This window comes from Carassius carassius, chromosome 20 (assembly GCF_963082965.1).
Source record: "Carassius carassius chromosome 20, fCarCar2.1, whole genome shotgun sequence".
NCBI classification, from domain to species: domain Eukaryota; kingdom Metazoa; phylum Chordata; class Actinopteri; order Cypriniformes; family Cyprinidae; genus Carassius; species Carassius carassius.
In genome coordinates, this window is record NC_081774.1 from 16,419,240 (window position 1) to 16,446,456 (window position 27,217).

A 27,217-nucleotide genomic window follows, 5' to 3' on the forward strand; every position below is an offset into this window, starting at 1 on the left:
AAAGAGATAGTGATGGAAAACTTGCAGGTCAATGGGCATCAATGTTTAATGTTGGTAAACACTTGTTCAATACCTGCCTGACATTAGCATGTGTCATTCAGCTGTTAGTTGTGCAGAATTGAAAGAAGGAGCCTCAAAGACAATGTCTGAAAGATGCTTGAAAGGGAAAGCCTACAAATCATGCAACATTAATCCAACACTGTGGTGTTAATGGTCAATAAATTACAATGCAAATCAGAAATAAAAAAAAATAATTTCTTTACTGGTCATTTTGAAGTCAAACTTTGTCCGCAATTGTTAACCACCTCGATCTGTATTATATATTAAGGTTTTATACAGACTCTAATGTAACATTAGAATGACTCCCTGTGACAATTAAAGTAAAATAATGTCAAATAGCTTTTCTGTCACAATTAAAGTAAAATAACGTCAAATAGCTTTTCTTGTGATTTTTTTATTATTATTATTATTATTTGGCAGATGCTGTGATGACCAACTTCCTGGCAGCAACAGACATGGACTTGAGGAATGCAGTTGGGAAGCATTTTAAACAAAATAAAACCAACAATAAATAATTTCCTTTAGGTGCACTGTTGGTGGTTTTATTTGTTAAAAAAAAAGTAAACCAACAAAAGGGTTAATTTTTTTATGTTGCCATTTATTCGGAATGTTTTAATGTTGCGTGTGATAACATGCTCTTGATTTGTATTAGATTTTTTTTCTTTTAAATATCTTATTTCAAATATTTAATTATTTCATTTTTGTATTTTTATTAACAACCTGTAATCAGAAATTGTCCTGAGGGATCTCAGACTTTATTGATTTATAAGCTTGAAAGAACTGCAAACCAGGTATTGTTTATAACATATTTATTTATACTATACAGACGTAATTGGCAATAGTGTAGGCATGGTCATCTGCACAGTGCTGAAGGCTACATTTAATTTATGCTGTAATCCCAGTGTGTAAAATTCGTAAACATGGCAAAATCAGGTCACTCCTCCCAAGGGCTCATGTCTGTATCGATGGCCACACAGTTATATGCAGCATAGCGAAGCTTCTCTTCACAAACTTTAGCACTGCGGATTACAAAGCAGTAAGAAAGGGACGTTTTAATGAGTTATTATGCATTAGGAAAGACCAACTGCTCACAAAAATATTATATAACATAAACGGACCTTGAGTATTTGGGTAGATAAAGGGTGCTGGAACATGTGGAAGATTGAGGAAGTGCATCTGTGGTTTCAGATCTAAACAAAAATGCATTGGTTTAATGCTTATTCAGACCACATCCTAAATGCATGTGGTCTCAGTGTTATTTTCTCCATAACTCACCCTTGTTTGTCTGGGAAGATATAAATCGGAGCAGGAAGACGACTTCTCCCAGTCACAAACCTCAAAAACCTGCTGCGATCCTCTGGTAAATATGTAAATAAATCAAAAAAGGAAAATGAAGTACTTTCTTTTGCAAATGACTAGAAACAGTCGTTTCATGTAGACAAAGGATCCTAACTAACCATTGGTGAAGTTCATCAGGGCTTCCCAGAAGTACTGCACTCTGACATCTGTTTGTTCCAAGTCTTCAAAGCGTGCTGATAGAAAGTAAAAAAAGCATTACATTGCATTCCATTAGCAAAAACTGAAAGAAAAATCCTAGCAAAACACGCAATTTTGGTAATGTGCCACTTGAAATTCAATTTAAATTTGGGACCTAAAGTAAAACAAGTTGAGAATGACTGCTTTCCAGAGCTGTAATATTTTCAGTTTCATCCACTATTCGGTTCAGTGCCTTGAAGAATTCATGCTGAGGCAGAGAATATCAATTATTTAATGCTCATGTCAGCTGCTGTATGACTCACTGAGGCGTTTAATGGCCTCCACTGAGATCTCTGGGTCTCCACACACTTTCTTCTCCACTTCCTGCCATGTCAGGAGATCAAGCACAGCTTGTGGCACTACTTTCACCAGTCCTGCCTGCATGGCAGCAATCTGCGGTGCAGAAACACAGCACAGAATTTTACGGACTGCTCGAAAAAAAAAAAAAAAACTATATGCTTTGTAAAAAACAAAAAAAACTTTTTCTGTTGATCCCAATTGTAATAGTCTCAATATACTTTGTAATGTAATATTACCTGTTCACTACTCTCTTCAAGTCTGGATTTCTGTACCAGGTGTATGTACTCCATGCGGTCTTCATATCGGACCACCACTCCACTGCCTCCTGGGATCAGCTCCACCATCCGCCCGTCACTCAGGAGTGTGGTGTACACCAACTCCTGGCCAAACTTAAAGTCAAATGTGTCCTTGTCCATATGCTCCATAGCCTCCAACAACTTCACCTAAGGAATCATGTTTGTTGGTTAAATCAAGTCACATTTAGCTCTCTGTTCAGTAGAAATCATTTTGATTCAGGTATAAAGCAGCTCTACTGAAGACAATAGTCATAATTCAGCTCAAATCAGTTCAGGTTTTGCTCTCATCTTATAGTGTCAGAGCAGTCAAATTGAGAATTCAACCATATAATAATTGTTAGGGATGCACAATGTTGGATTTTTGCCGATGTGCCAATATTTTTAGACTTATTTTGGCCGATACGGATACAGACATATTTCCTTTTGTTTGGAAACAAAACCAAGTCTCTCCTGTGAAGAAATTATAAGCAAAAAGGCATGGAAAGCCAAGACACCAGCGGAAATCTATCAGTAATTAGAAAGCAATCCTGTCCCTAGTCAGTGGAAATTAATATTAGCTGGTTTAGTCCCAACTGATGGTCTATAAAAAAAGGTGTCTCATTACCAATGGGTCACACAAGAAACATTTCATGATGGGTAAAAGCAGAGAGCTCTCTCAAAACATACTGATGGCATTAGTTACAGAAGGATTTCTATACTTCTGAATGTTCCAGTAAACACTGTTGGGGACATAATCCGGAAGTGGAAAGAACGTTATCTCACAATTAACCGGACATGACCAGGTGCAGCTCGAAAGATTTCTGACAGAGCTGTGAAAAAAAAAAAAAAAACTATCAGAAGAGTTTTCTAAGAGCCAAGGACCACTTGTGGAGATCTTCAGAAAGACCTGGAATTAGCAGATACAACTGTTTCAAAGAAAACAATAAGTAATGCACAATAACTAAAGTTACTTTAGTTATTAAAGTTACTTTAACTAATAGCTGACTTAAGATTTTGCTGCATCACATTTAGACAAGCCTGTGAAATACTAAATACTAAACATTGAATTTTAATCTGGCCTAAAGCACTATGCCTCGTTAAAGTTTCACTTTCACCATCACTAAGCTGGTAAATGTGATGTTTACACATTAAATATAATTGTAATATGAGTTTACATTATAGTGCAAACCTAGAGTCTCCGCTGGGATACATCAGAAGGAAAGCGATAAAACGAGCATCTTCCATCTGAAGACTTGTGCTGCATTTCGAGGCAAAGCAAAAAACAACTATATAAAATGCGGCTACATATTAAGTGGTTATTCTACAATTAATTGTACAATAAATTGTACTACGATTGAAAAAAATACTGTAAATTGATAAACTGTACGTCGTGATGACTTTAAAGTATCTTGAACTTGTGTGAACCACGGACCTTATTTCAAGGGACTTGACCAAACTCCCATTCAAAAAATCCATTGACTCAGGGATGATGGAACCGGAAGTGCTAAAATCTAACTCGCTTCCGGGTTTTTGGGTTTCTCTTACCAGCAAGACACCAGCATAATTTTTCATATCAGCCAATGCCGATATTTACATTTAAAGCCATTATCGGCCGATTCCGATATCAATATAATAGATATATTTAATAAGAACATATTAAGAAAGATAATATGCATATAATGTGCATCCCTAATAATTGTCTTTTAATCCCCAACTAAACAACCCAAAGAACCCAAACTCCATTAGGTGACAGAAATAGAGGGAAAAAAACCTTGGGAGAAACCAGGCTCAATAAAATGACCAGTTCCTCTCTGACCAAGGACTAGTCAGCACCTAGATGCACAGACGGGACTGAGGGAGAGATGTTTGGGCTTCTTACCAGCACAGCATCTACTGCAGGAAAGTCTTTAGTCCAGCTGACTGCTTCTCCAATAAGCTGCTTCCACACCAGCCCTGGTAAAGCCAGAACCTAAAGAATAAATATTATGAAATCTCATTCACTACAGAACGTTCAATTAACACAAAAATCCCAATGCAATTACACACAAGACCAGCACTCACCAAAAAGTCTTTTCCACGAAGAGCTGCACCCATTAGTTGCCCAATCCTCTCAAACTTGTGGAATTCTCGGCATGAAGGATTTGGCACATAGAAGTCTCTGGCCTCTCCAGCTCCCTGATCCAAAAACGATTTAATCAATATAGAATGACAAGCTAATAACTACCTTGTCAGTCACATTAGAGTGAAGTCAAGTTAGTTGTTACCTGGTTAGAAGTTCGTGTGAAGAAAGGAAGTGGAATGGGGCACTCTGAGGAGCTGGGACAAAGCTCTTCAGACATGTCTGCCAGGCTGTCTCGAAAACCACCACCTATAAGACAGAAATCTCAGGTGAGGATACGGTGTTTTATTGCAGACATGAGAATTATTGTGGGAGTGAGGAAGCTTATCTCTTTATGACCTTGATCTATGATGCCTTCTGCAATGAATTTACACTCCCACCATTGGTCATGTCGTCCTGGCCACCTGTGAGAAAGAGAAAAATATTTGTGTATAGGCATAATAAAGTGATAGTATCAATCATAACTAATGTGTTATTAAGCTTTTTGACTATTTAAAAACAGCAAGTACTATAAAACAACTTCTGGAATTATAAAAACTACCTGTAGTCCAGAGTCTTTTCATACTTGTCAGACGGCTTCAGACCCTCATACACCTGCATAAACAATAAAGAAGACAATTCCTTCAAATGTTTGTGGTCGAGAGCATTTTAAAAAGGTTTTTAAACATTTCTTATGCTCACCATGGCTGTATTTAAAAAATACAGTGAAATCAGTAATATTTTGAAATATTATTATGATTGTAAATAACTTATCTTAATGAATATATATAAAATGTAATTTATTCCTCTGACAACAAAGCTGAACATTCAGCAGTGATTACTCCAGTCAAGTGATCCTTCAGGATATGATTGTAATATACTGGTCAAGAAACATTTCCTATTATCACCAATGTTGAAAACAGTTGTGCTGCTCAATATTTTGAGGGAAAATTTTCAGGATTCTATGATGAATATAGATAACAGCATTTATTTGAAATATTTAATATTACTTTTGTAATATTTAAAATGTCTTCACTGCCACTTCTGGTTGATTTAATTTGTTCTTCCTGAACAATACAGCCTTTATTTCTTAAAACTTTGTGACACCAACTTTTGAACAGTAGTTAGTTTCATGTAACCACAGAACAATGGATTTAGTAAACGTATTGACACTTATTTCGTGGACTACCTGAGTGAAGACAGCATTTTTACATGTGGGGTCCAGAGTGGGATTGTCACGGTGCTCCATGGCAAGGTGACGGTTGATGTAAAGGCGGGGCAGGAAGTTAGGCTTACTGGTCTCAGAGTCCTTCAGGCACTGGGAGATGAGGGCAGAGCGACGCTTGGACAACAGCAGGAACTGCTTTATACTCTAAGAGCAGCACATTTGAGGAAACAAAAAAATGGTTTGGCACAAACTACTGATAGCCAAGGCAGACAAGTGAAGAGGTGGGGCAGATAGTACAAATTCCACATTGATAATTTTAATAACTGATGTGAAAGATGAAGAACAACATGTACACATATACTACACAAACTATTTACTGAAGGTGTAGAGAATGGCACAAGATAAATTTGCTGTAGACAAGAGTACTAACTTTGATCTGGTTGAATGCTCCAAGGCTGTAGTCCCATGCAGGCACCATATGAGGCAACAGACTGTCCAGGAGTGTGATGAACCTTAAGATGCAGATAAAAAAAACAAAAAAAGCTGACAAAGCTCATATATAAGACTTATTAAGCCACATATTGCTGGGAATTACCTCTGAATGACCATGACGCGGCGATAGAGGACATCAGGGGGTGTGCCCTCCAACTTCGGGAAGCGCACTAAGTTGGGAGACTGGAATATGTCTGCATTCAGGCCCAAGTTACGCTCGCAGGATGATTTTATCTTTAGACCCCTGATCCGTACATCCGTTCCCTCATCTACCACAAAATATAATTACAGAAAATAAACATAAATCAGTATGACTGGTCAGGAGTCTGGCTTTCCCTTTCAGATGACAGCGCATGAATCTTACCTCTGAATTCCTCAATCCTTATCTCTATGACAGGCAAATATGATGTCATGTCCTCCAGAACACAAACATCTCCAATTAAGTTGCTGTGATAGAAATAAAGCCATAGTGTTGCAATATTCAGAATCTCTCTCTCTTTTTTTTCAAAGGGAAAATATATGCAGAGATCAGGACATCATTTCTCAGAAAGAAAAACGCATACATGTACACATTAAAGGGTACATAACATACACAGTTTCAACTAATCTCATGTTAATCTTGAGTACCTATAGAGTAGTACTGCATCCTTCATATCTCCAAAAAGTATTTCGTTTTATCATATTTATAAAAGAAAAATACAGCTTCCCGATTCTCTCCCGAAAAAGCAAAGCTCCTGGAGGAGTGCCGTCACTGAAATGATGAGAACACACAAACGCACTTGCTACACTCCACTGCTGCCCCGGAAAAACAAACTGCATCCACTGTTCGTGTAACGCTGGGTCCTTTGGGAAGCTGATCACGGTAAACGTTTCCTCACATTCAAAAACATACTTATTTGGAGACATCCTCGAACAAATCCTATGCAGCGATTCGCGATTTCCCGATGAAGCGCGTTGATGTACACGGTCTCGCTCTCCTCTGGTCAATAATATAATATAAATACGTGCTTTTCAGAGAGGAATGCTCATATAAGGAGTTCCATCATCGCCTACGTCAGGGGTTTTCAAACTGTGGGTCGCGACCACCCACTTGCGGGTTTCAGAATGGAACAAAATGGGTTGCACAAAAGTCACTTGGCTGCAGCTAAATTTGTGTTTCAATGACACACACACTCACACAGTTCAGTCTAGGGCTGCAAGATATAGCCTACCAACATTAATTATGAACTGCAATAGACTTAGTGTGATTTTTGAATTGCAATTAAGTCCGCATGCATTGCGTGTTTTGAAGCGCGGGCGTGCACGAGTTTTAATAACAGTGAAGGTCTCAGAGCAATGTCATTAAAAGGTTCAATCGGTCCGCATTATTAAAGAGAAAAAAACTTGCTTACTTCAATACATTCAATATATTCTGCATGAGATTGCATTTACCAGAAAATTCAAATGTTACGAAAACGGTTTCAGGTAGGCCATGTTCATTAATTTCTATCGTCTGTTTGAACTCTGCACTGTTTTCGTTCGGGAAACGGTTTGTAAAAAGCATTTCACATGTACAGGGTGAGCAGGGCACAAACGCAGGGTTAATTGTAACACTACAAGATTTAAACATTTCCACATAACAAAATGTACAAAAGTTTGCAATATTTCCTTGATGTATCTCTATTTAGAGAAAAATTTGTTTCAGAAGTTCAGAAATCTTTTGAAGATATTGCTGAACATTTAACCATTGCAAAAATAAATTTCTGCCTGAACTTAATGTCATCCAGTTTTTTTTGTTTTGTTTGTTTATTTAAAATGAGACACATCTGTTTATTATTATTTTTTACAAATTTCACAATTATTTTAAATCTCCAAACTGCTTTAGATAGTTCTGCTTTGCTTCTTATGCTTTTCTAAAAAAAGTGTTGGACTGTGCTCCATTCTCGCCGACACACACGGGAGGATCATGAATGCATTTTCTGCAACAAAACACAGCAGCGCAGATTACGGTTCACTGGAGTGAGCCTGTTTCACGTTTTTATGGACATTTCATATTTTAACATCTGTAAACAAAAATTTAAACAAATACTAGTAGTGAAAATTTTCAGTTGTAATCTAAAATAAAATGGTTATTTTTCTTAAATACTTTATTTCTGTCATCAAACTTTTAAGTAAGATTAGGATTTAATAGGATTTTGCCCTTGTTGAAAATGTGTAATCATTTGAAATGATTACACATCTTAGCCTTGATTTGAAATTGGTCATCTATTCTGTTTGGGATAAAATCAGTATCAAAAGGCACACCATCTTAATGTTTTTGATGCATCTTCCAAACCACCCATTTTCTTTGCTTGATGCTAAATTTTTAATACTAAATTGACCCATGGGTTTGTTTCCTCAATCATTCTACTTCTTAGCTTGTTATGAGCAATAAGGGGAGATAATGGAGACTTTCTATTTCAATCTACCATATTTTCCGGACTATAAGTTGCACTTTTTTTCATAGTTTGGCAGGTCCTGCGACTTATAGTCAGGTGCGACTTATTTATCAAAATTAATTTGACATGAACCAAGAGAAATGAACTAAGAGACCTGAACCAAGAGAAAACATTACCGTCTACAGCCGCGAGAGGGCGCTCTATGCTTCTCTGTGCTTCTCTGTGCTCCTGTAGCCTACACTGAAAACAGAGCACCCTCTCGCGGCTGTAGACGGTAATGTTTTCTCTCGTTTCTTAATAAATGTGACTTATAGTCCAGTGCGACTTATATATGTTTTTTCCCTCATCATGACGTATTTTTGGACTGATGCAACTTATACTCAGATGCGACTTATAGTCCGAAAAAATATGGTAGTCTCTCATAGCCAGACCTTCAGACTGATGGCTGAAGGTCTGAAATCCATGGCAGCTTTCCTTGGCCAAGGCATGACACGTCAAAAACCAATCACAGTTTGTTTCATTCAGCGTCACGTTTTGAGGCGTGGAAATGTCGCCACAATAACAGACCAGTGTGTAAAACTCTCTGAAATATTTTAAAGATTCTATGTCACGAACTTTAAATACTTCTGAAATCCAGCGTTTAGTTGATCCTGATAATCGCTCGTCCTCACAGTTGTAAACATCACGTCTTTCTTCTTTCATAAGGGGCTTTGCCGTCACGCATCTTTGTTCCAGGCGAAAAAAATAAAGAATGCGACACACGTCTCCCAGAAATCCTGTATAATTCAACCAATCCAATGATGACTTCGACACTCCTGAAGTGTTTCCACTTTTGTGTCCCTTACGGCCGTTTCACACATACTCCGTCTGCGTTGCGTATGCGTTGCGTATTTTTTTACGCACCCATGTTAATGGATTCCAGCGTTCACACTGCACACGGTTGCGGTCCATCAATGAGTTTCAGGAGCAGTGCGTCTGCAGCAGTGCAGCGATCGTTTACGTACAGAGTCTATTTTTGCTGTGCTGCATGCGCTGAATTAAAGTGACAGCACATTGTTCGCGGTAAAAATTAACATGGATTGACACGGAAATGCAGTCATTTCACAATAAATGTATACTAATTAAAGCCTACTGTGTTTCACACGCAACACATGGGTTTTGGCTAGATTTAAAACAAGAAAAAGAGCAACTTTAGAGAAACAAGGCAACATTATATATGCACTGTGACGAGTGGGGCGGGGCCGAGGTACGTGGGAGCGAGGCCGGTGGAGTGATTGGAGATGAGCTACACCTGTTCGACCCGCCGGTCTCGAGGCCCACGGAGGAAATGGAAGGATATAAAACTGGAGCGACGATAGTGAAGGACGAGAGAGGACCAGGCCTGGGCTTTATTTTATGTTTTGGTTTTATTTTGTGCGCATCAGTCGTCCGTGAGGGGCTGGTGCGCTGTTTTGCGTTTATTTTTGTAATTAAAGTTTATTTGATTGTCCGCCGGTTCCCGCCTCCTTCTTCCCGATGATTATGGAGTGTTATATCATTTCATGCACTTTTATAGAGGCAGAAAAACAAAGTTATTTAAGACCCGTTGGATTGCGTGTAGTAAAGATGTAAATGCAAAAGGCAAGAGAGTCGACTGTTTCTGTCAGTGGTGAGTTTTAATTTTGAATGTTTGTGATAACCTAACAAGAAAAGTAGGCTAATGGTGTGTTTAAATGTGTTGCAGCTTGTTTCAGCAACTTACTATAAAAACCTAGCAGTCAAATGCATGAGTAATACGTTGTTTATATTTGAATTTAAATAGGTCTATGAAAGATTGTTACTGTACTGTGATGAAAGTATCACAATGCTGAAAAAGTGTTTTGATTTTTTTTTTTTACATGATTTGATATCAAAATAATGGACAAATGTTGTATTTTGTGGCTTAAACAGCCGCGGATCAGTAGCGGACTGCAACGCGTCCTGTGTGAAAGCACAATGAGTCCGTGCTGCTTCAGCACCACATACGTAACGCACACGGATTATATGTGAAACAGGCGTTATGCATCAGACGTTTAGCCAACGGTCCGTGGGCATGACATCTGAGGCTGAGACGAATTTCAATCCATCTTGCTGAATATACCGTACCGGACTACTCCAGCAGATTAATGGCCTTAATTGGGCTTTTATAGATTTTTAAACCACACTTGCATGAATGTTATCACACTAGATAACAACATAGCAACGTGACATGTATTTTAAAATAAAATATCCCAAGCACACTTTCCAAACAAAATATTGCACAAAAATGTTAGTTAGGCTTTAAATAATAATAATAATAATAATAATAAATGACTTACTCATCTATTGGCACATCACTGTATTTCTTGAGATTATCTTCCTCTCCACCATATACAGTCACTCTTTTGGGCATGTAGTTATAATCTGTTGAGTCCACTGTTAATATCAGTTTGCTAAAAGAAGAGAAAATAAAATAATTTGTTTTGTTTCTAATCATCTTTTTTTAATCTGAATGAAATCTGGCACTGTTTTCCGCAGTCTAATTAGCAAAAAAAAAAAAACAAGGTTTAACTCGCTTTCTAATCTTTCTGTATTCCGTTTTCTTTTCATTTATTATACAATTAACAAAAGAAAATTAAGACATCTAACACTAGCTTGCTCTATTCTTTTTCTATTCTATTGGTTTTCTTTTTATTTATTATATTATTTAAAAGCCCTTGCTATGTGTACTGCATTGAAGCTAACTGAGACTCATTTTAGCACTTGTGTATCATTGTTCTTTTGTTGATTTTGATTGCTTCCATTGTCCTCATTTGTAAGTCACTTTGGATAAAATGTAAATGTAAATGTAAATGATCAGTTCTGATTTCAAAGGTGACTATCAGAAGAGCTGCCCTTACTTGACCACATAGCCTCTCTTCATGTGTAGCCGGATCCAGTGCTGTCCCTGCGAGCCATCACTCTCCCAGAATGTCTCAGTGTCTCCATCTGTCAAGCAGCTTGCGCCAGCATTGGGGTCCTCCAACAAACAGAAAAACACACTTACTAGTCTAGAACACCTGATATGTTCCTGGCTCTCTGCTCTTCAAAATAATGTAGAATAATACTAAGCCCTCACATACCGAACTAGAAGACACATCAATGTTGGTCAAGCATTGCTTCACGCTGCCAAGGTTTTCCTCTTCTTTCCCAATGTGGTCATAGAAGTAGTGTACTAGGTCCTCATCACATTCAAACGTCCATGAAGGAGGTACATACCTGTTAGACAGAGTTTGTATACAATCCATCAAAGGATCAGGCAGATCTGGGTCAATAACATCATGCACATTTTTTTTTTAAATATCTATTATTCATTCATTCAAAAAATATATAAAAAAAAAACAAAGTGCATTGCTATGAGAAGCTTATTTTACATTTTTTAAATCACCACGAAGAAAAACACCTCATAAAAAGAAACAAACTTAGTTTGGAATAATATTTTGTTATTACCATTATTACTTAGGAAAAAAACATTTTTGACAACTGCTTCTTAATATTAGATTACCGTAAACAAGTTTGACTCTTGTTTTCCAAACACAAGCCATGTGGTGCAAACATGCAGATTTTTTCCTTTACATTTGTGTGCCAGAGCATCCACTCACCTCAGTTTGCGAACAGCATCCTCGTCCGGCTCTGCCACCTTGGGTTTGGCACCCACATGCAAGGAGTTTTCCACATCCACCACCTGCTCCCACCTACAGAACCATTCAGGAATAATGTTGCCACATGCACTGAATTGTCAGCATACAGTTATTTACAATCAACAGTTTAATCTCTTTTTACAACCCGAATTCCAGAAAAGTTGGGACGTTTTTTAAATTTTAATAAAATGAAAACTAAAAGACTTTCAAATCACATGAGCCAATATTTTATTCACAATAGAACATAGATAACATAGCAAATGTTTAAACTGAGAAAGTTTACAATTTTATGCACAAAATGAGCTCATTTCAATTTTGATTTCTGCTACAGGTCTCAAAATAGTTGGGACGGGGCATGTTTACCATGGTGTAGCATCTCCTTTTCTTTTCAAAACAGTTTGAAGACGTCTGGGCATTGAGGCTATGAGTTGCTGGAGTTTTGCTGTTGGAATTTGGTCCCATTCTTGCCTTATATAGATTTCCAGCTGCTGAAGAGTTCGTGGTCGTCTTTGACGTAATTTTCGTTTAATGATGCGCCAAATGTTCTCTATAGGTGAAAGATCTGGACTGCAGGCAGGCCAGGTTAGCACCCGGACTCTTCTACGACGAAGCCATGCTGTTGTTATAGCTGCAGTATGTGGTTTTGCATTGTCCTGTTGAAATAAACAAGTCCTTCCCTGAAACAGACGTTGTTTGGAGGGAAGCATATGTTGCTCTAAAACCTTTATATACCTTTCAGCATTCACAGAGCCTTCCAAAACATGCAAGCTGCCCATACCGTATGCACTTATGCACCCCCATACCATCAGAGATGCTGGCTTTTGAACTGAACGCTGATAACATGCTGGAAGGTCTCCCTCCTCTTTAGCCCGGAGGACACGGCGTCCGTGATTTCCAACAAGAATGTCAAATTTGGACTCGTCTGACCATAAAACACTATTCCACTTTGAAATAGTCCATTTTAAATGAGCCTTGGCCCACAGGACACGACGGCGCTTCTGGACCATGTTCACATATGGCTTCCTTTTTGCATGATAGAGCTTTAGTTGGCATCTGCTGATGGCACGGTGGATTGTGTTTACCGACAGTGGTTTCTGAAAGTATTCCTGGGCCCATTTAGTAATGTCATTGACACAATCATGCCGATGAGTGATGCAGTGTCGTCTGAGAGCCCGAAGACCACGGGCATCCAATAAAGGTCTCCGGCCTTGTCCCTTACGCACAGAGATTTCTCCAGTTTCTTTGAATCTTTTGATGATGTTATGCACTGTAGATGATGAGATTTGCAAAGCCTTTGCAATTTGACGTTGAGGAACATTGTTTTTAAAGTTTTCCACAATTTTTTTTACGCAGTCTTTCACAGATTGGAGAGCCTCTGCCCATCTTGACTCTGCTTCTCTAAGACAAAGCTTTTATAGCTAATCATGTTACAGACCTGATATCAATTAACTTAATTAATGACTAGATGTTCTCCCAGCTGAATCTTTTCAAAACTGCTTGCTTTTTTAGCCATTTGTTGCCCCCGTGCCAACTTTTTTGAGACCTGTAGCAGGCATTACATTTTAAATGAGCTAATTAAGTGGATAAAAGTGTAAAATTTCTCAGTTTAAACATTTGCTACGTTATCTATGTTCTATTGTGAATAAAATATTGGCTCATGTGATTTGAAATTCCTTTAGTTTTCATTTTATTAAAATTTAAAAAAACGTCCCAACTTTTCCGGAATTCGGGTTGTAATATACATTTCACACAGACTGGGAATTCAAGTACTAAGCTGAATATGTCAGACCACCCTTTAATATTTCAGTGGCAACTTATATTTAAGATTGAGGTGTTACCGAAGACTGCAAAACCATTTTCTGCTATAATAAAGAAAATACTATTGTTTAAAGATTTGTGGTCTGTAGTTTTTTTTTTTAAAGCCTTTTATGTTCACCAAGCCTGCATTAATCAATCGATCAAAAATTGAGTAAAACAGTAAAGATGTTAAATACTATTACATTTAAAAACAGCTGTTATCTATTGTAACATTTTATATATAACATTTTTTTTAAATGTATTCCTGGCAAAGCTGAATTTTCAGCAGCTATTACTCCAGTGTCACATGATCAAGCTCAGAAATCATTTGAATATGCCATATTGGGAGTTCAAAACATGTATATATTGAAAACAGTTTAATACGTTTGTGGAAACCATGATCCTTCTCCATCTGAAAGTTCAAAAGAACAGCATTCATTTGAAACAGAAATCTTACGTAAGATCATAAGTGTCTTTAATGCCACTATTGATCATTTTTTTCAATCCTTACTGAATAATAAAAAAAGACCACAGACTTTTGAACATTTGGCTCCCAATATGTTGATCCCAATTTTATATTTCAATAAACTGATGTTATGTACATCATAGATCAGTGAATTGGCCGTTAGTGACACAAACCTGCTACATGGCCTATGGTCATAACCAAATAGCTGCTGCTGGCGGCTGACAGTGTCAGGAGATTCCACTGGCACAAGCCTGTCTCCACCTTCAGTGTGTTTACACAACAGGACCCAGCCCTCCTGTATGTCCAGACCAGCACAATACTCCTCCAGCTGCTCCTGGGATGGACAGAACAATCAAACAACCACAGTGACAAACAAAACAGGCTGACTCACATTTGAATGTGCATTGATCAGAAGAGTGGAAAATTTCTGAGAGCCACACACACACACACACACACACACACACATACACACACACACACACACAAAACACTCAGTGACGTCACAGACCAGGAAGTCCTGTGTATTCAGAGAGCAATAATGATACAGCATTTAAGTCAAAGTACCTTCAGACACCAGGTCCCGACAATAGCCAATACAATAGTACATACCTTGCTTATTTTGACCCACAGGCCGTGGCTGTTGCAGTACTCTTCCCCTGTTGTCCGTATACAGGTGCCTTTTTTGGGCTCGATGCTATACTTGGATAATTTCTTGTGTGGAGCCTGATGTGGGCTTTCCCACACCGACACCACACTCTTGCCTCCTGAGATGACAGCTGTTGAGCCCGACGACGAGTCCTTACAGATTTTGTAGCAAACCTCTTTCGGCACGTAACACAGGGACTCCGGCAGAGCTTCACTTTTTCGGAAACATTCAATGCACTTGTTTAAAAACCGTATCCTCCCCAGGAGGATGTGAGGGGTGTCGTCTGGAGACATCTCCTCCTCAAGTTTGAGTGCGCTAGACGAGAGCTTGCTGATGATGTGTCATCAACACCAACACTGAGCAGTTCGTCGGTCAGCGAGCATTACTCTCACTTTCCCTTTCTTTCCCGGTGTCTCCGCTTTTATTGAGATCCGGTGTAATACACGGACCTTACGACAAAAGTCTAGATACAGTTGAGCATAGTTACTCCCGCGAGAGCTTTCTCACGGATACTGGCATCTGTCAAGACAGCTATGTATCTCCAACAGGTGTTTCGAGATTTTCTGTTTCACTGGGCGGGGCATACATGAATATTCATCAGGATCTCGGTTTCCCGGACTTGCGCATGGAACTGAGAATTTAAGCCTAAACTAAATTTGGTTCATCGTTTTATAACAGTTTATAATGTTTTTACTAGTTTTCAATGAACATTTTTGTTCACACAAACTTTTGTGCAGCCGGTGTTACAATTCAGTTCCTGAAATCTCGAAATGTTTGGTTCCACTGTGTGGCGCTTACGTGAATATTAATCAGGATCCCCATCGTGGGCGGGGCCACAGGCACAGGCGAGTGGAACAGGAATCATTAGCGTGAGCGCGTTTTGTTTTATCGATTATTTCAAGCAGGTATTAAAATTGAACGAATATAAACTTAAATTAAACATATGACTGTTCACATTTTGTAAATAATTAATTGTTTCTGTTACACGTGTCTCTCAGTACTCTGTTTACGTTACGTTACCTGCAAGATTACAGAACTGATCACTATTTTAAGAGAGGCTTACACTACAGGATTTGGCTGGATATTGCTGTCGTAGACTGATTTCCACAGTCTGCGACAAAAACCCCGGATCGTGCCCAAATCGGTGCTCGTTTCGGTCGCCGAAGCTCGTTAAGTATGAGCAGGTCAGAAACGTGATTCGAGCCTGTCTCGAGCTATTACAGACCACTGATCTATAAGTGTCACAGTCACAGACGCTACATTTTCAAACCTGTTTGATATTATCGCCACGTGATCTTGTAATGTAAGCGACACAATACCTGGGTCCCCAATGTCCATACTATTCATCCTAAATGATATGCGAGATTAGGATTAGTGTGTCCCAAAGCATAGTATGTTAAAAAGAGTATGTCAGAAGTCCCCGGATGGTCAACTTTTTCAGGTCTAATGGCTAATAATACCCAGGTTACCCACAATCCAATGCGCTGATTCGGTTGAGAACTACAAACACGAATAAAATAAACTTTTTTTTTTAACAGAAATTTAATTGACAATGTGACATTTTAAAAAATACATTGAAAAATTGTAATGTACCCATTTTTTGTCCAATCTTTTCTCTTGGCTAATAAATAATGTATTTGTTAAGCATTCTCTCTCTCTGCTCTCTTGTGCTCTTCTCTCTTCTGACTCTCTGTAGTTTGATGTCCTCCCTGAGTAGCTCCACCAGCTTCCACTCTCTCCTTCACTTGTTTCAGGACACTTGGAATCCTAAGGCAGACTAAATAAACCATGTCTGTTAACAACAACAGCGCAATGAATTTAAGCAAAAAAATTTGTGAATTACCTTGTTTACTTTGTATTTCTTAAGTCTTTCCCCAGCAGGCTCATTTTCTCCAAAATAGTCCTAAACCTAGAGAAAATGGATACACTAATGGAAAATATATATATAAAGACAGGTTTGCGATTTTAACATTAGAAAATATAACACAGCAGGACATGCATACAAAATACTGAAGTGCTAAAGTTTGATGAAAACATTTGTAGACATTGTTTAAAAAAAAAAAAAAAAAACAATGTTGCAATGTTTTGCTAGGTATTTCCGGAGATGAAATCACAATTCTTTAATTGTGAATTCCGCCACAGAACTCTCATCCTCCGTGTTATTTTAATATAAATTCTATTCTATATTCTATTCTATTCTATTCTATAAATGTGCGCTAGTAGCCTACAGTAAATAAAGTCAAATTTTAATTTGAATAAAACTACATTTCAAAATGTTGATTTTTTTGGCTTATTTTAATTATTAACATTATACATTATACACTAATGTACATGTTATAGCCTATATCGAATTTCTTAGTATTTGGTATTTTATTAAAAATCATGAGGTTTCTTTTTAAAAAACCTACCTTTTACTTCAGTAAGGATTATTTAATATGTTTTTAAATAATATTCGATGGGGTCTCAGATTTTTCAAGCCCTCTATAATAGGCCTACATGTTTTTTAAATACAGTTGTATTTGTCAAGTTTATAAGGAAATTCTTTAATTAATTTATAACATTAATGAATAAGTATTACTTTTTTCTTTAAATTAATTGCTCATTTCATTTCTATTCAGTGGGCTGTTTTCCGGCATAACAGAAAAGAAGGTTGAAGCAAGAATTTTTTTTTTTTAACCAAATAAGAATTCGTTCATTAAAGACACGATTTTCTGTAATTTTACAAATGTTCTTGATATTTTTGAAGTAAATATGGATACCCAGATGTAATATTTTGTATCATATTTGGCGTTGTATAATAAAAGTAGGGCAAAAGTCACTAGAGCGATGGTTCTTTATCACGTGATAAAACAGAGGCCGATGATTGGTCAGTACTTCATTTTTTCTGGGTGAACATTGTAAAGGCACTGAAGGATCTGAAAGGTAGGCACTTTTTTTTCTATACAACCTGAAGTGAGGAATAGATGGTTATATACTTATTTGTCTCGTAGGGATTCAGTTAAACTGTGTAGACTGATGTCAGAGCACTGTTGGCTAAATATTTTTTTTTATGTATGTTAGGAAAACATGTCTCTGGATTGTGTTAATGAGTCCTGAGACAGTAGGACATGTTTTCCTAGAATGTAGAAAGTATAGGGCTGAAAGTAAAGCACTTTATGTTAAACAGACAGAATTAAGAGTTAGAGTTTTATTTCTATTTTATCTTTGCTTGTATACAGTGACAAACATCAACTGACCTCTGAAGCAGTTCTTCAGTTCTTGCATGATACAGAATTCAATTTAAATATTGACCTGTGGAGGGCAGTAATACGCCTAGACGTGTCTACACTGCCGGAAATATAAAGAAAAAGAAGAAGGATCTGCCCATCGTCTGTAAAAGAAATAACGATGATTTTTAATAAGGTAAGCACGTATTTCTGTTGATCTAATAGTTGAAAAGTTTTTATTTAGCACATACTCGCAATTTTATTAATCTCAAATTAAGAGATTTTCTCCTCCTTGTAAATTCACTTTAACTTTTATAACCCTATCTACAAACAAAAATGCTTAACCTTATCTTGTCAGACTGTATGTAAATAAATATAGTGTAACATACTCATTCTACATGCGCTTTTATACAATTAAAATAAAATAAAAGTGATTAAGTGCAATAATGATGTAAATAGGTAGGTTTGTCTATTATTTGAATAATTTCCTTGTTAACTGTAGGGACATTCTGTTCACCTTTAAATTATTAAAACTGTTATGACAGTGCTTAAATGTGCATTTAATCATTGTCCAACAGGTTTTGAGGGCAGGTTTTCAGGCTGGACTTAGGTTTCAGAGTACTGGACCTCAAGCTAGCGCCAGAGCAGCTACTGCTGCGGTGAAAGAATCTCTTGGAGGCTTCAGCTTTGGTATGTTTTATCATCCTCTGCTCACTGTGTTTAAAAAAAAACAAAAAAAAAACAAGACATTGTTAGATCATCCAAATACATTATTCCTCAATTTAACAGAACTGACTGACCAGCAGAAAGAGTTCCAGGAGGTGGCAAGAAAGTTTGCACGGGAGGAGATTGTCCCAGCTGCCCCGTCATATGACAGAAGTGGTGAAGTAGGTTTTCTTTTAATTCACGTGTCCACCATTTTCCATTTACATATTTTTAGAATTGAGGGGGAAAAGTAAACTCTTGATATGCTCTTTGCAGTATCCATTTCCTCTCATTAAGAGAGCATGGGAGTTGGGTCTAATGAATGGACATATTCCAGAAGAGTGTGGTAGGTAGACTGATGCCCAAAAATGATTATTCTGTCATCATTTCTTCACCTTCATGTAATTCTAAAACCTGTCTGACTTACTTTCTTTCATGGAGCATAAAAGGAGACATTTGAATAATGTACTACTAATTCCTTGTTTCTATGCAATTATACCATAAAAGCACCATAACAGTATCATAAAAGTAGGCCACATGACTTGTACTTTACACAATCATATCTGAAACCATAAGAAAGCTTGAGAACAAACTGACATTTATGGTGTTAATAGATTAAATTAGGCACAAAAATCAAACAAAACCCTTTGATGGTGTATTTTATGGCGTTTTAGAGCTTGGAACAGTCTAGTACCACATAGAAAGACCTTTAGACTGATGGCAGAAGGTCTGGACCTCATTGCAGTTTTCATTGGCCATCTGACTGACATTCACAATCACAGTTTGTTCTCTTCAGAGTCATGTTTAGTTGATGTCCCTACAATACAATACCGGCATGCAACCAAACATTAATCAAGAATGTCGTCTTCAGTGGTCAAGAGACAATGCTATGAACTTCACATCCAGGTTTTAATTCCTCCTGACAAGCGCTCACTGTCATAGTTGTAAACACATGTGAGGCGGTTCGACCTCAAGGCTTTGTTTCCAGATGGGCCGTCAAAAGATGAGACTCACACATCTCCCGGAAATCCTGTAGAATTCAAACAATCAGAAGACAACTTCAAAATTCCCAAAGTGTTCCCTATTTTGTGTGCCTAATGCATCAGATGCTCAACCAACAGTCAATAGATGTAACGTTTAAGTCTGAGACTAGGCAACCTCAGGCTTCCTTCTTTTCATTGTAGTGAAAAGCGTACCCAAGATACACTTCACAAATGTACATTTTCTGTTTAATGGATGAAAGTAAGTCATAAGAGTTTGGTACAACATGAAGAGAACAATTCCTTTAATTCTGACCATGTTGCATTTTGTTATGTTTCAGGTGGAATGGGTCTGGGCATATTTGATGCCTGTCTCATCACAGAAGAACTGGCCTTTGGCTGCACTGGGGTACAGACAGCCATTGAGGCAAACTCTCTGGGAGTAAGTGCAGTTTTATGAAAGTGTGCATCATTTCATATTTAAACGAAATGGTCAGTTGTGCATGCCTGGATTTATTGTTGTAAGTTAAAATTAAATGTGATTTTCTTTTTTTTTTTTTTCATGCAGCAAATGCCCGTCATTATTGCTGGTAATGATGCCCAGAAGAAGAAATATTTGGGCAGAATGACAGAAGAACCACTAATGTGTGTAAGTGTGTCATTGTTTTCATCATTAATATTTTATGGTTTATGTAGTAAACATAGACAGTACATAGACATCCACTTGTGCTAATCAAAATATGTCGACAGGCGTACTGTGTGACCGAGCCGGGAGCAGGCTCTGATGTGGCTGGGATAAAGACCCGGGCTGTTAAGAAAGGAGACGAGTATGTGGTCAATGGTCAGAAAATGTGGATCACCAATGGAGGAAAAGCCAACTGGTAGGTAAACCACTTATTCCGTTACTCATAATTGTGTTTTGGATCTATTATAAATCCTTCTGTTTGCATTTGTAGGTACTTCCTGCTGGCCCGCACAGATCCTGATCCCAAATGCTCTGCTAGCAGGGCTTTCACAGGCTTCATTGTTGAAGCTGACACCCCAGGAGTCCAGCCTGGCAGAAAGGTACAAGCTGCTGACAACTGCAGTCTGATGCACTCAGATAATACTTGTACACTTACATTAATTACACTAAGAGATTCTGCACAATTTGCTTATGTCTACATTCTTTTTTCCAACAGGAACTGAACATGGGCCAGAGATGCTCAGACACCAGAGGCATCACGTTTGAGGATGTAAGAATCCCGAAGGAGAATGTTTTGATTGGAGAAGGAGCCGGCTTCAAGATTGCCATGGGTGCATTCGACAAAACTAGACCACCTGTAAGTGTTATTTTGCGGTTATTATTGCTAACAAATTCTCTCCATGCTATTATATAAATAATCTCTTGATGTTTTTCAGGTGGCTGCAGGTGCCACAGGACTTGCACAGAGAGCACTGGAAGAGGCCACGAAGTATGCTTTGGAAAGAAAGACTTTTGGCAAGTTTATTGCAGAGGTAGGTGTATGTTTCAATAGACACATTTTATAACCCAAACTGGTAACATGAGGTTAATAAGACTGTAATCAGACTGTGTTTGTTTTCTGACCCCAGCACCAGGCTGTGTCATTCCTTCTGGCTGAAATGGCCATGAAAGTTGAGCTTGCCAGAATGGCCTATCAGAGAGCAGCCTGGGAAGTGGATCAGGGCCGCAGGAACACCTACTATGCCTCGATCGCTAAGGCCTTTGCTGGAGACATTGCTAACCAGTGTGCCTCTGATGCCGTCCAGATCTTTGGTGGGAATGGTTTCAATAGTGAATATCCTGTGGAGAAGCTGATGAGAGACGCTAAGATTTACCAGGTAAGGATTGTAGACCCAACCCGGTTTATTTGAATTGATAAAGATCCTTAAATGTGACTAATGTCTTAATGTCTGCGTCCACAGATTTATGAAGGGACTGCACAAATCCAGAGGCTCATCATCTCAAGAGAACACCTTGGGAAATTCAAACAATGAACATGTAAACCCAGGACTTCCATGCCATAAAAAAACTTTTGTACATGATAATGTGTTTTTTTTATCAATAGATCTCAGGATTGTATCTCACAGATTGTAAATTGGCTACACTAATCTCCAGATGCATTATGTCATATCAGCATGCCTTGCCGTCTTTGTGTTTAACAAAGTTGCTTAAATCTGAACAAAGTATCATAGTTACACAGCTCTTTCTCAGATTCTTTTTGTAAATGATTATGTCCTCAAAGCAAAAATAAATAATCTCCTTTAAAAACACTTGTAATTTTATTGCCCAAATATCTATACCAACATGTTAATTCATATTAATTACCCTATAAAATGCAATGTTTAGCTTTGGCCTACATTTTGAGTGTAACCCTGCGAGTGCGACTTAATAATTTCCACCAGAAACTTTATTTGGACCTACACAATGTTGGGTAGACACAAGTGCTTATCTTATTGTAATCACTTTCTGTTTTTTACACAGATTATGTTAACTGCATTTAAGCTCAACCATTAAACTCCATTACCAAATTTATGGAAAACTAATTGACAAACAAATATTAATATTTAATTTATGGTAAATATGTTTTTTGGTAACCAATCCAACATTTGGTCCCAAACTACAGTAGTTTACTGAGTGATGGCTTTAATTTGGAAAAAAAATAATAAATTTGTATAATACTGATAGATTTTTATTTCATTTTATGTTTATATACTGAAAAACAAATCATGATTTTAAATTGTATTTAAAATGTCCCAAATTTCAAACTAATTTAGCTTTACTAATTAGCTTTACTTATATATACTGTATAATCACTTCACTTCACTTCACACTTCACTTCACTTCACTTCACATAATTAGTCAACTCCGTACTGCAAGCCCTATGATGGCTGGCCTGAAGATAACTACCGTACAGTTGAAGAAATTTTTTATTTTGAATGGACTATTCCATTTATACTGATATATATATATTCAGATTATACTTTTTAAAAGACAATTTCTTAACTTCTGAAATTACTATTCGATGCCCTGATTGAACTGAAACCTGGAAAAAATGTTAAGTTGCTGATTCGAAGTTTGAAAAATTTCTAAAATGATTTAACTGATTCAGATAAACAACAATTTTATTAGCTGTTTCAATTGTCGTCACAGAGAAGAGCGGGAATACAAAGAACGTTAACAGAGTTGTTTGTTTTGCTTACTAAAAATACATTAATAAATCAAAACATAGGCGTAGAATACGTGCACCCTTTTAATAAAACGTAAATTCGTCCACACCACTTATCATTGGGCAAGTGTGTTTAAGAAAAAGTTTTCATGGGACAATGTACCGGTGTTTAGATGCGATTTGCAGAATCATCTTTAGCTTCCCATTATGTGTAATAACGTCGACGTTAAATGCGTTTTGTCCTTTACTGGCACCGGTAGAAATGACATGTGATGATGTAATATGTGTGTGACTGGTGAAGTCAGCCTGTAGTTCTCTATCTTGCTTCTCCGTCAGGATGGTAATGTAAAACACACTACTTTGCTTTTATGTTAAACGTAATTAATAGTGTATGATGTCGTGTTTAACTCATAATGAAAGAGCATGCGGTTTACTGCGATTGTGAAGAAAATTACAGCGAGCGCACACTAAAAGATGAGAACGAGAGCAGCAGAAACATGTCATGTCATCCGCGCAGTCAGTTCAACACAGTCTGGGTTTAAATGAATGCGTCAAACTGCGGTTTTTGAACTTATTGGCAGAAAGTGATGGCCACAACTTTATTTTGCAGGGGACCCAGGTTAAAGACGTGATCATTAAACCTGATGCTCCAAACACGCTCCTTTTAGACAAGCACGCAGACTATATTGCAGCCTATGGCTCCAAGAAGGATGACTATGTAAGTTGATGGCTTACAAAAATGCAAAAAAAAAAAAAAAAAAAGGTTTTCCTTCAAAAAGTAATAAATATATTGTGCACCATCTCCTGCAGGAGTACACGCTGTCAGAGTACTTGAGAATGAGTGGCATCTATTGGGGTCTGACAGTGATGGACCTGATGGGTCAGCTGTCTCGAATGAACTGCGAGGAGATCGTAGAGTTCATCAAGTCCTGCCAGCATGACTGTGGAGGCATCAGCGCCAGCATCGGCCACGACCCTCATCTCCTCTTCACCCTCAGTGCTGTACAGGTCAGCAGGAATCTGCTAAATCTAGAAGGCAATCATAATAATGAATTAATGATTGGTTCTAGAAATTACTACACAAAAGTGGGAATCCATGAAAAGATGTGTGTTACTTCCTTTAGATCCTGTCGTTGTATGATAGCATTAATGTTATTGATGTGGACAAAGTGGTGGACTATGTTAAAGGACTGCAGCAGGAGGATGGCTCGTTCGCAGGAGACAAATGGGGTGCATTCATTCATTCATTTATTCATTACTGGAATAAACAATTTTAAATATTATATGTAAATAAATATAAATGCTCCCTTTTTTCATTAACAGGAGAAATAGATACACGGTTTTCCTTTTGTGCGGTTGCGACGTTGGCACTACTGGTCTGAATTCTTTTGTATTCAAGTATTATATTTAACTGCATTTTTAAGTGTTTCTTGCAGCTTTTCAAGGTTTAAAAGCATTTAACAAGACACTACTGTGCAGGGCAAGTTGGATGAGATCAACATGGACAAGGCCGTTGAGTTTGTGCTGTCCTGTATGAACTTTGATGGTGGGTTTGGTTGTAGGCCTGATTCAGAGTCCCATGCTGGTCAGGTGAGTTGTCTGAGGTATTTTATGCCCACCTTGACTTTAAACCATTTTAGTGTATTCATGCATTGTAATCATATGTTCTTCTCGTCCTGTCTCTAGATTTACTGCTGCACTGGTTTCTTGTCGATCACTGGTAGGCTTCATCGAGTAAATGCGGATCTGTTGGGTTGGTGGCTCTGTGAAAGACAGTTACCATCAGGAGGCTTAAATGGGAGACCAGAGAAGGTAAGATGTACTTTAGACTGACGATGCTTTTCATACTTGTCTGGACCTTGACAGTGTAACTTACTTTGCAGTCAATGGGACAGTCTCAAGCCTCCCGGTTTTCATCCAAAATATCTTAAATTGTGTTCTGAAGACAAACGAATGGCACCCATCACCCGGTATAGATCAACTAACACGGTCAATATAAAATTCTTTAAACTACCAAATATATTTACTTGCACATATTTCAGAATCGGAATATCAGATATTTCATAATATACTGAGCATGTTTGTGAATATTTTGAATAAAATAGGAAAAACTAAATAAAAGCGATCCATGTGTCATACGGATCTATTGTGGCTGCGTTGTGTCACATGACAAGCATGACGCGTCGCAATGGAAACAATAAGGAAATATGTTCTAAAATAACAGTCGCCTAAAAAAACCTCGTGCTTGGGGCTAAGCAAGAATATTTTAAACTTACGTACAAAAGAATTGAAAGGATAGTTCACCCAAAAATTCTGTCATTTGTTACTCACTCTCATGTCGTTCTAAACCCGTAAGTCTTTCGTATATCTTTGGAACACAAATTTTTCGATGAAATCCGAGAGCTTTCTGACCCTCCATAATCATCAAAACAACTAACACGTTCAAGGCCCAGAAAGGTACTAAGGACTTTTTATGTCAGTTGTTCAACCATAGTGTTATGAAGAATACTTTTTTGTGCAAAGAAAACAAAAATAATGACTTTATTCAACAAATTCTTCTCTTCCGTGTCAGTCCTCGACTCCTCGACATGTACTATGTACTATGATGCGTAACTCTTTAGAACTAGTTATATTTTCAGTCATAGCTACATATTTATTTTTATCCCAAGTCTGACTTTTGACTCAATGTATTCTGTTCATGAAGTGACCATCTGATCCAGTTAGTGTAGTGTAGGTACAGTTTATGTCATAAAAGATTAAAAATAAAATAAAATAAAAATAGTAATTAAATATATAGATTCAATTAAAACTGTTTGGGAACCATAAAACATATGAAACCCAAATTAAAATTGACCATAAATAATAACCAAAAATGAATTACAATTTATTTAATGTTTATAAAAATTAATTTTAGATTATTTCGTACATTCATTTATTAGAAGCTATTATTTATGAGTGACCAAACACAATGATGTTTTTTCCTCTGATTTCAGCTGCCTGATGTCTGCTATTCCTGGTGGGTTCTTGCCTCTTTGAAGATCATTGGCAGAATTCACTGGATTGACAAAGCAAAACTGCGCAGTTTTATTCTTGCTTGCCAGGATGAAGAGACTGGAGGCTTTGCTGACAGGCCTGGAGACATGGTAAGCTCTCTTTTGAGTTCGTCACACAAAAGTTTGCATATGCATAAATATTCTGCATGTTGTTTCTCTAGGTATTTCCATTCTTTAAACAGAGCTTATCAGTCTCTGCAGTACATTCTTACCAGTGTTCTCTATTTCCATCCAGGTGGATCCTTTCCACACTCTGTTTGGTGTGGCTGGTCTGTCTTTGCTGGGAGATGAGCAGATCAAACCAGTGAACCCTGTGTTTTGCATGCCTGAGGATGTGCTTCAGAGAGTTGGCCTCCAACCAGACTTGCTGAGCTGAGTTGATATTTTCCTGAGTTGAAACCCCTGCACAGCCAGCCGTTTTCGAAATGGGCAAACCAGCAAACCGTGGAAAGCTGTCATCTTCAACTAATGATCTGTGCGCCGTTTAGAGGGACCAAGAACTTTAGAAAGGCCCTTAACATTGTGTGCTTTTTATGGAGAATTGTTCTCATCATTGTGTAGGCACAGAATTACCTTGCTTACTTTTGTTAGTGGGGTTTCTCTATATAAAGATCAAAGAGGTTCAAAGAGGGATATCTGCTATTTACAGCTTTCACTGTGTATTATTTATTTATGAGTAGTTCAGCAGGTCACTTTTTGGTGTCAACCAAAAGTGTTTATTCAATGAGGGGAGAGGTCGCTCACTCATCACTGATGGCTTTTCCAAAGCGAGTTTGTGAGACTAATAAATTTACATGTTACATCAGACTTTAAGTACCATAAACGTGGATTTCATGCATGTGATTAAATTTGATGTCCACTTACTGTCGTTTGTTCACATCAATAGTCAAGGTTTTGTAGGTCCTCACATCTTTCAGGCATTTATTTTGCAACCATTTTAATAAATGCTGTTATTTCTAGGGTTTGGGAGAGTTTTGCTTTTGTGGTATGAATTAATTCTCTCACTCTGGCATTGATGCCAGTGTGTGAAGATGCCTGTTGTTTGGGATCGAATAAATGTGACTTTAATATGAAAAAACTCTGTGTTGGATTATTCATTGTCAGGTGGGAAACTGTTGGTGTTCTCCACAAGGAATCAAGTGTTCATCACCCCTAGAGCATCTGACACTGA

The 27,217-nt window shown here is 37.7% G+C and overlaps 3 protein-coding genes across 3 annotated transcripts; 2 read left to right on the top strand and 1 right to left on the bottom strand.

The window, feature by feature from the left end:
- Positions 1-854: 854 nt before the first annotated feature.
- On the bottom strand, positions 855-16,315 carry hectd3 (HECT domain containing 3). The gene is made up of 21 exons (XM_059501878.1): positions 14,896-16,315; positions 14,460-14,620; positions 11,985-12,077; positions 11,466-11,601; positions 11,244-11,362; positions 10,683-10,796; positions 6,294-6,376; positions 6,033-6,198; positions 5,868-5,949; positions 5,459-5,641; positions 4,832-4,884; positions 4,630-4,694; positions 4,436-4,539; positions 4,233-4,346; positions 4,051-4,140; positions 2,133-2,339; positions 1,860-1,989; positions 1,518-1,592; positions 1,336-1,417; positions 1,179-1,250; positions 855-1,079 (listed from the first exon to the last, which is right to left on the bottom strand). The coding sequence occupies exons 1-21, from the start codon at positions 15,223-15,225 to the stop codon at positions 995-997; spliced, it is 2,544 nt and encodes an 847-aa protein (XP_059357861.1). The 5' UTR covers positions 15,226-16,315; the 3' UTR covers positions 855-994.
- Positions 16,316-17,919: 1,604 nt separating this feature from the next.
- On the top strand, positions 17,920-22,095 carry acadm (acyl-CoA dehydrogenase medium chain). Its single transcript, XM_059501879.1, has 12 exons — positions 17,920-18,334; positions 18,717-18,828; positions 18,928-19,025; positions 19,120-19,189; positions 20,165-20,265; positions 20,392-20,472; positions 20,574-20,704; positions 20,780-20,888; positions 21,005-21,145; positions 21,225-21,320; positions 21,417-21,665; positions 21,750-22,095. The coding sequence occupies exons 1-12, from the start codon at positions 18,320-18,322 to the stop codon at positions 21,819-21,821; spliced, it is 1,275 nt and encodes a 424-aa protein (XP_059357862.1). The 5' UTR covers positions 17,920-18,319; the 3' UTR covers positions 21,822-22,095.
- Positions 22,096-23,185: 1,090 nt separating this feature from the next.
- rabggtb (Rab geranylgeranyltransferase subunit beta) lies at positions 23,186-26,988 on the top strand. The gene is made up of 9 exons (XM_059501880.1): positions 23,186-23,333; positions 23,604-23,711; positions 23,804-24,001; positions 24,118-24,223; positions 24,317-24,369; positions 24,473-24,583; positions 24,680-24,805; positions 25,987-26,136; positions 26,282-26,988. Exons 1-9 carry the CDS (start codon positions 23,331-23,333, stop codon positions 26,420-26,422), a joined length of 996 nt encoding a protein of 331 aa, XP_059357863.1. The 5' UTR covers positions 23,186-23,330; the 3' UTR covers positions 26,423-26,988.
- Positions 26,989-27,217: the final 229 nt, after the last annotated feature.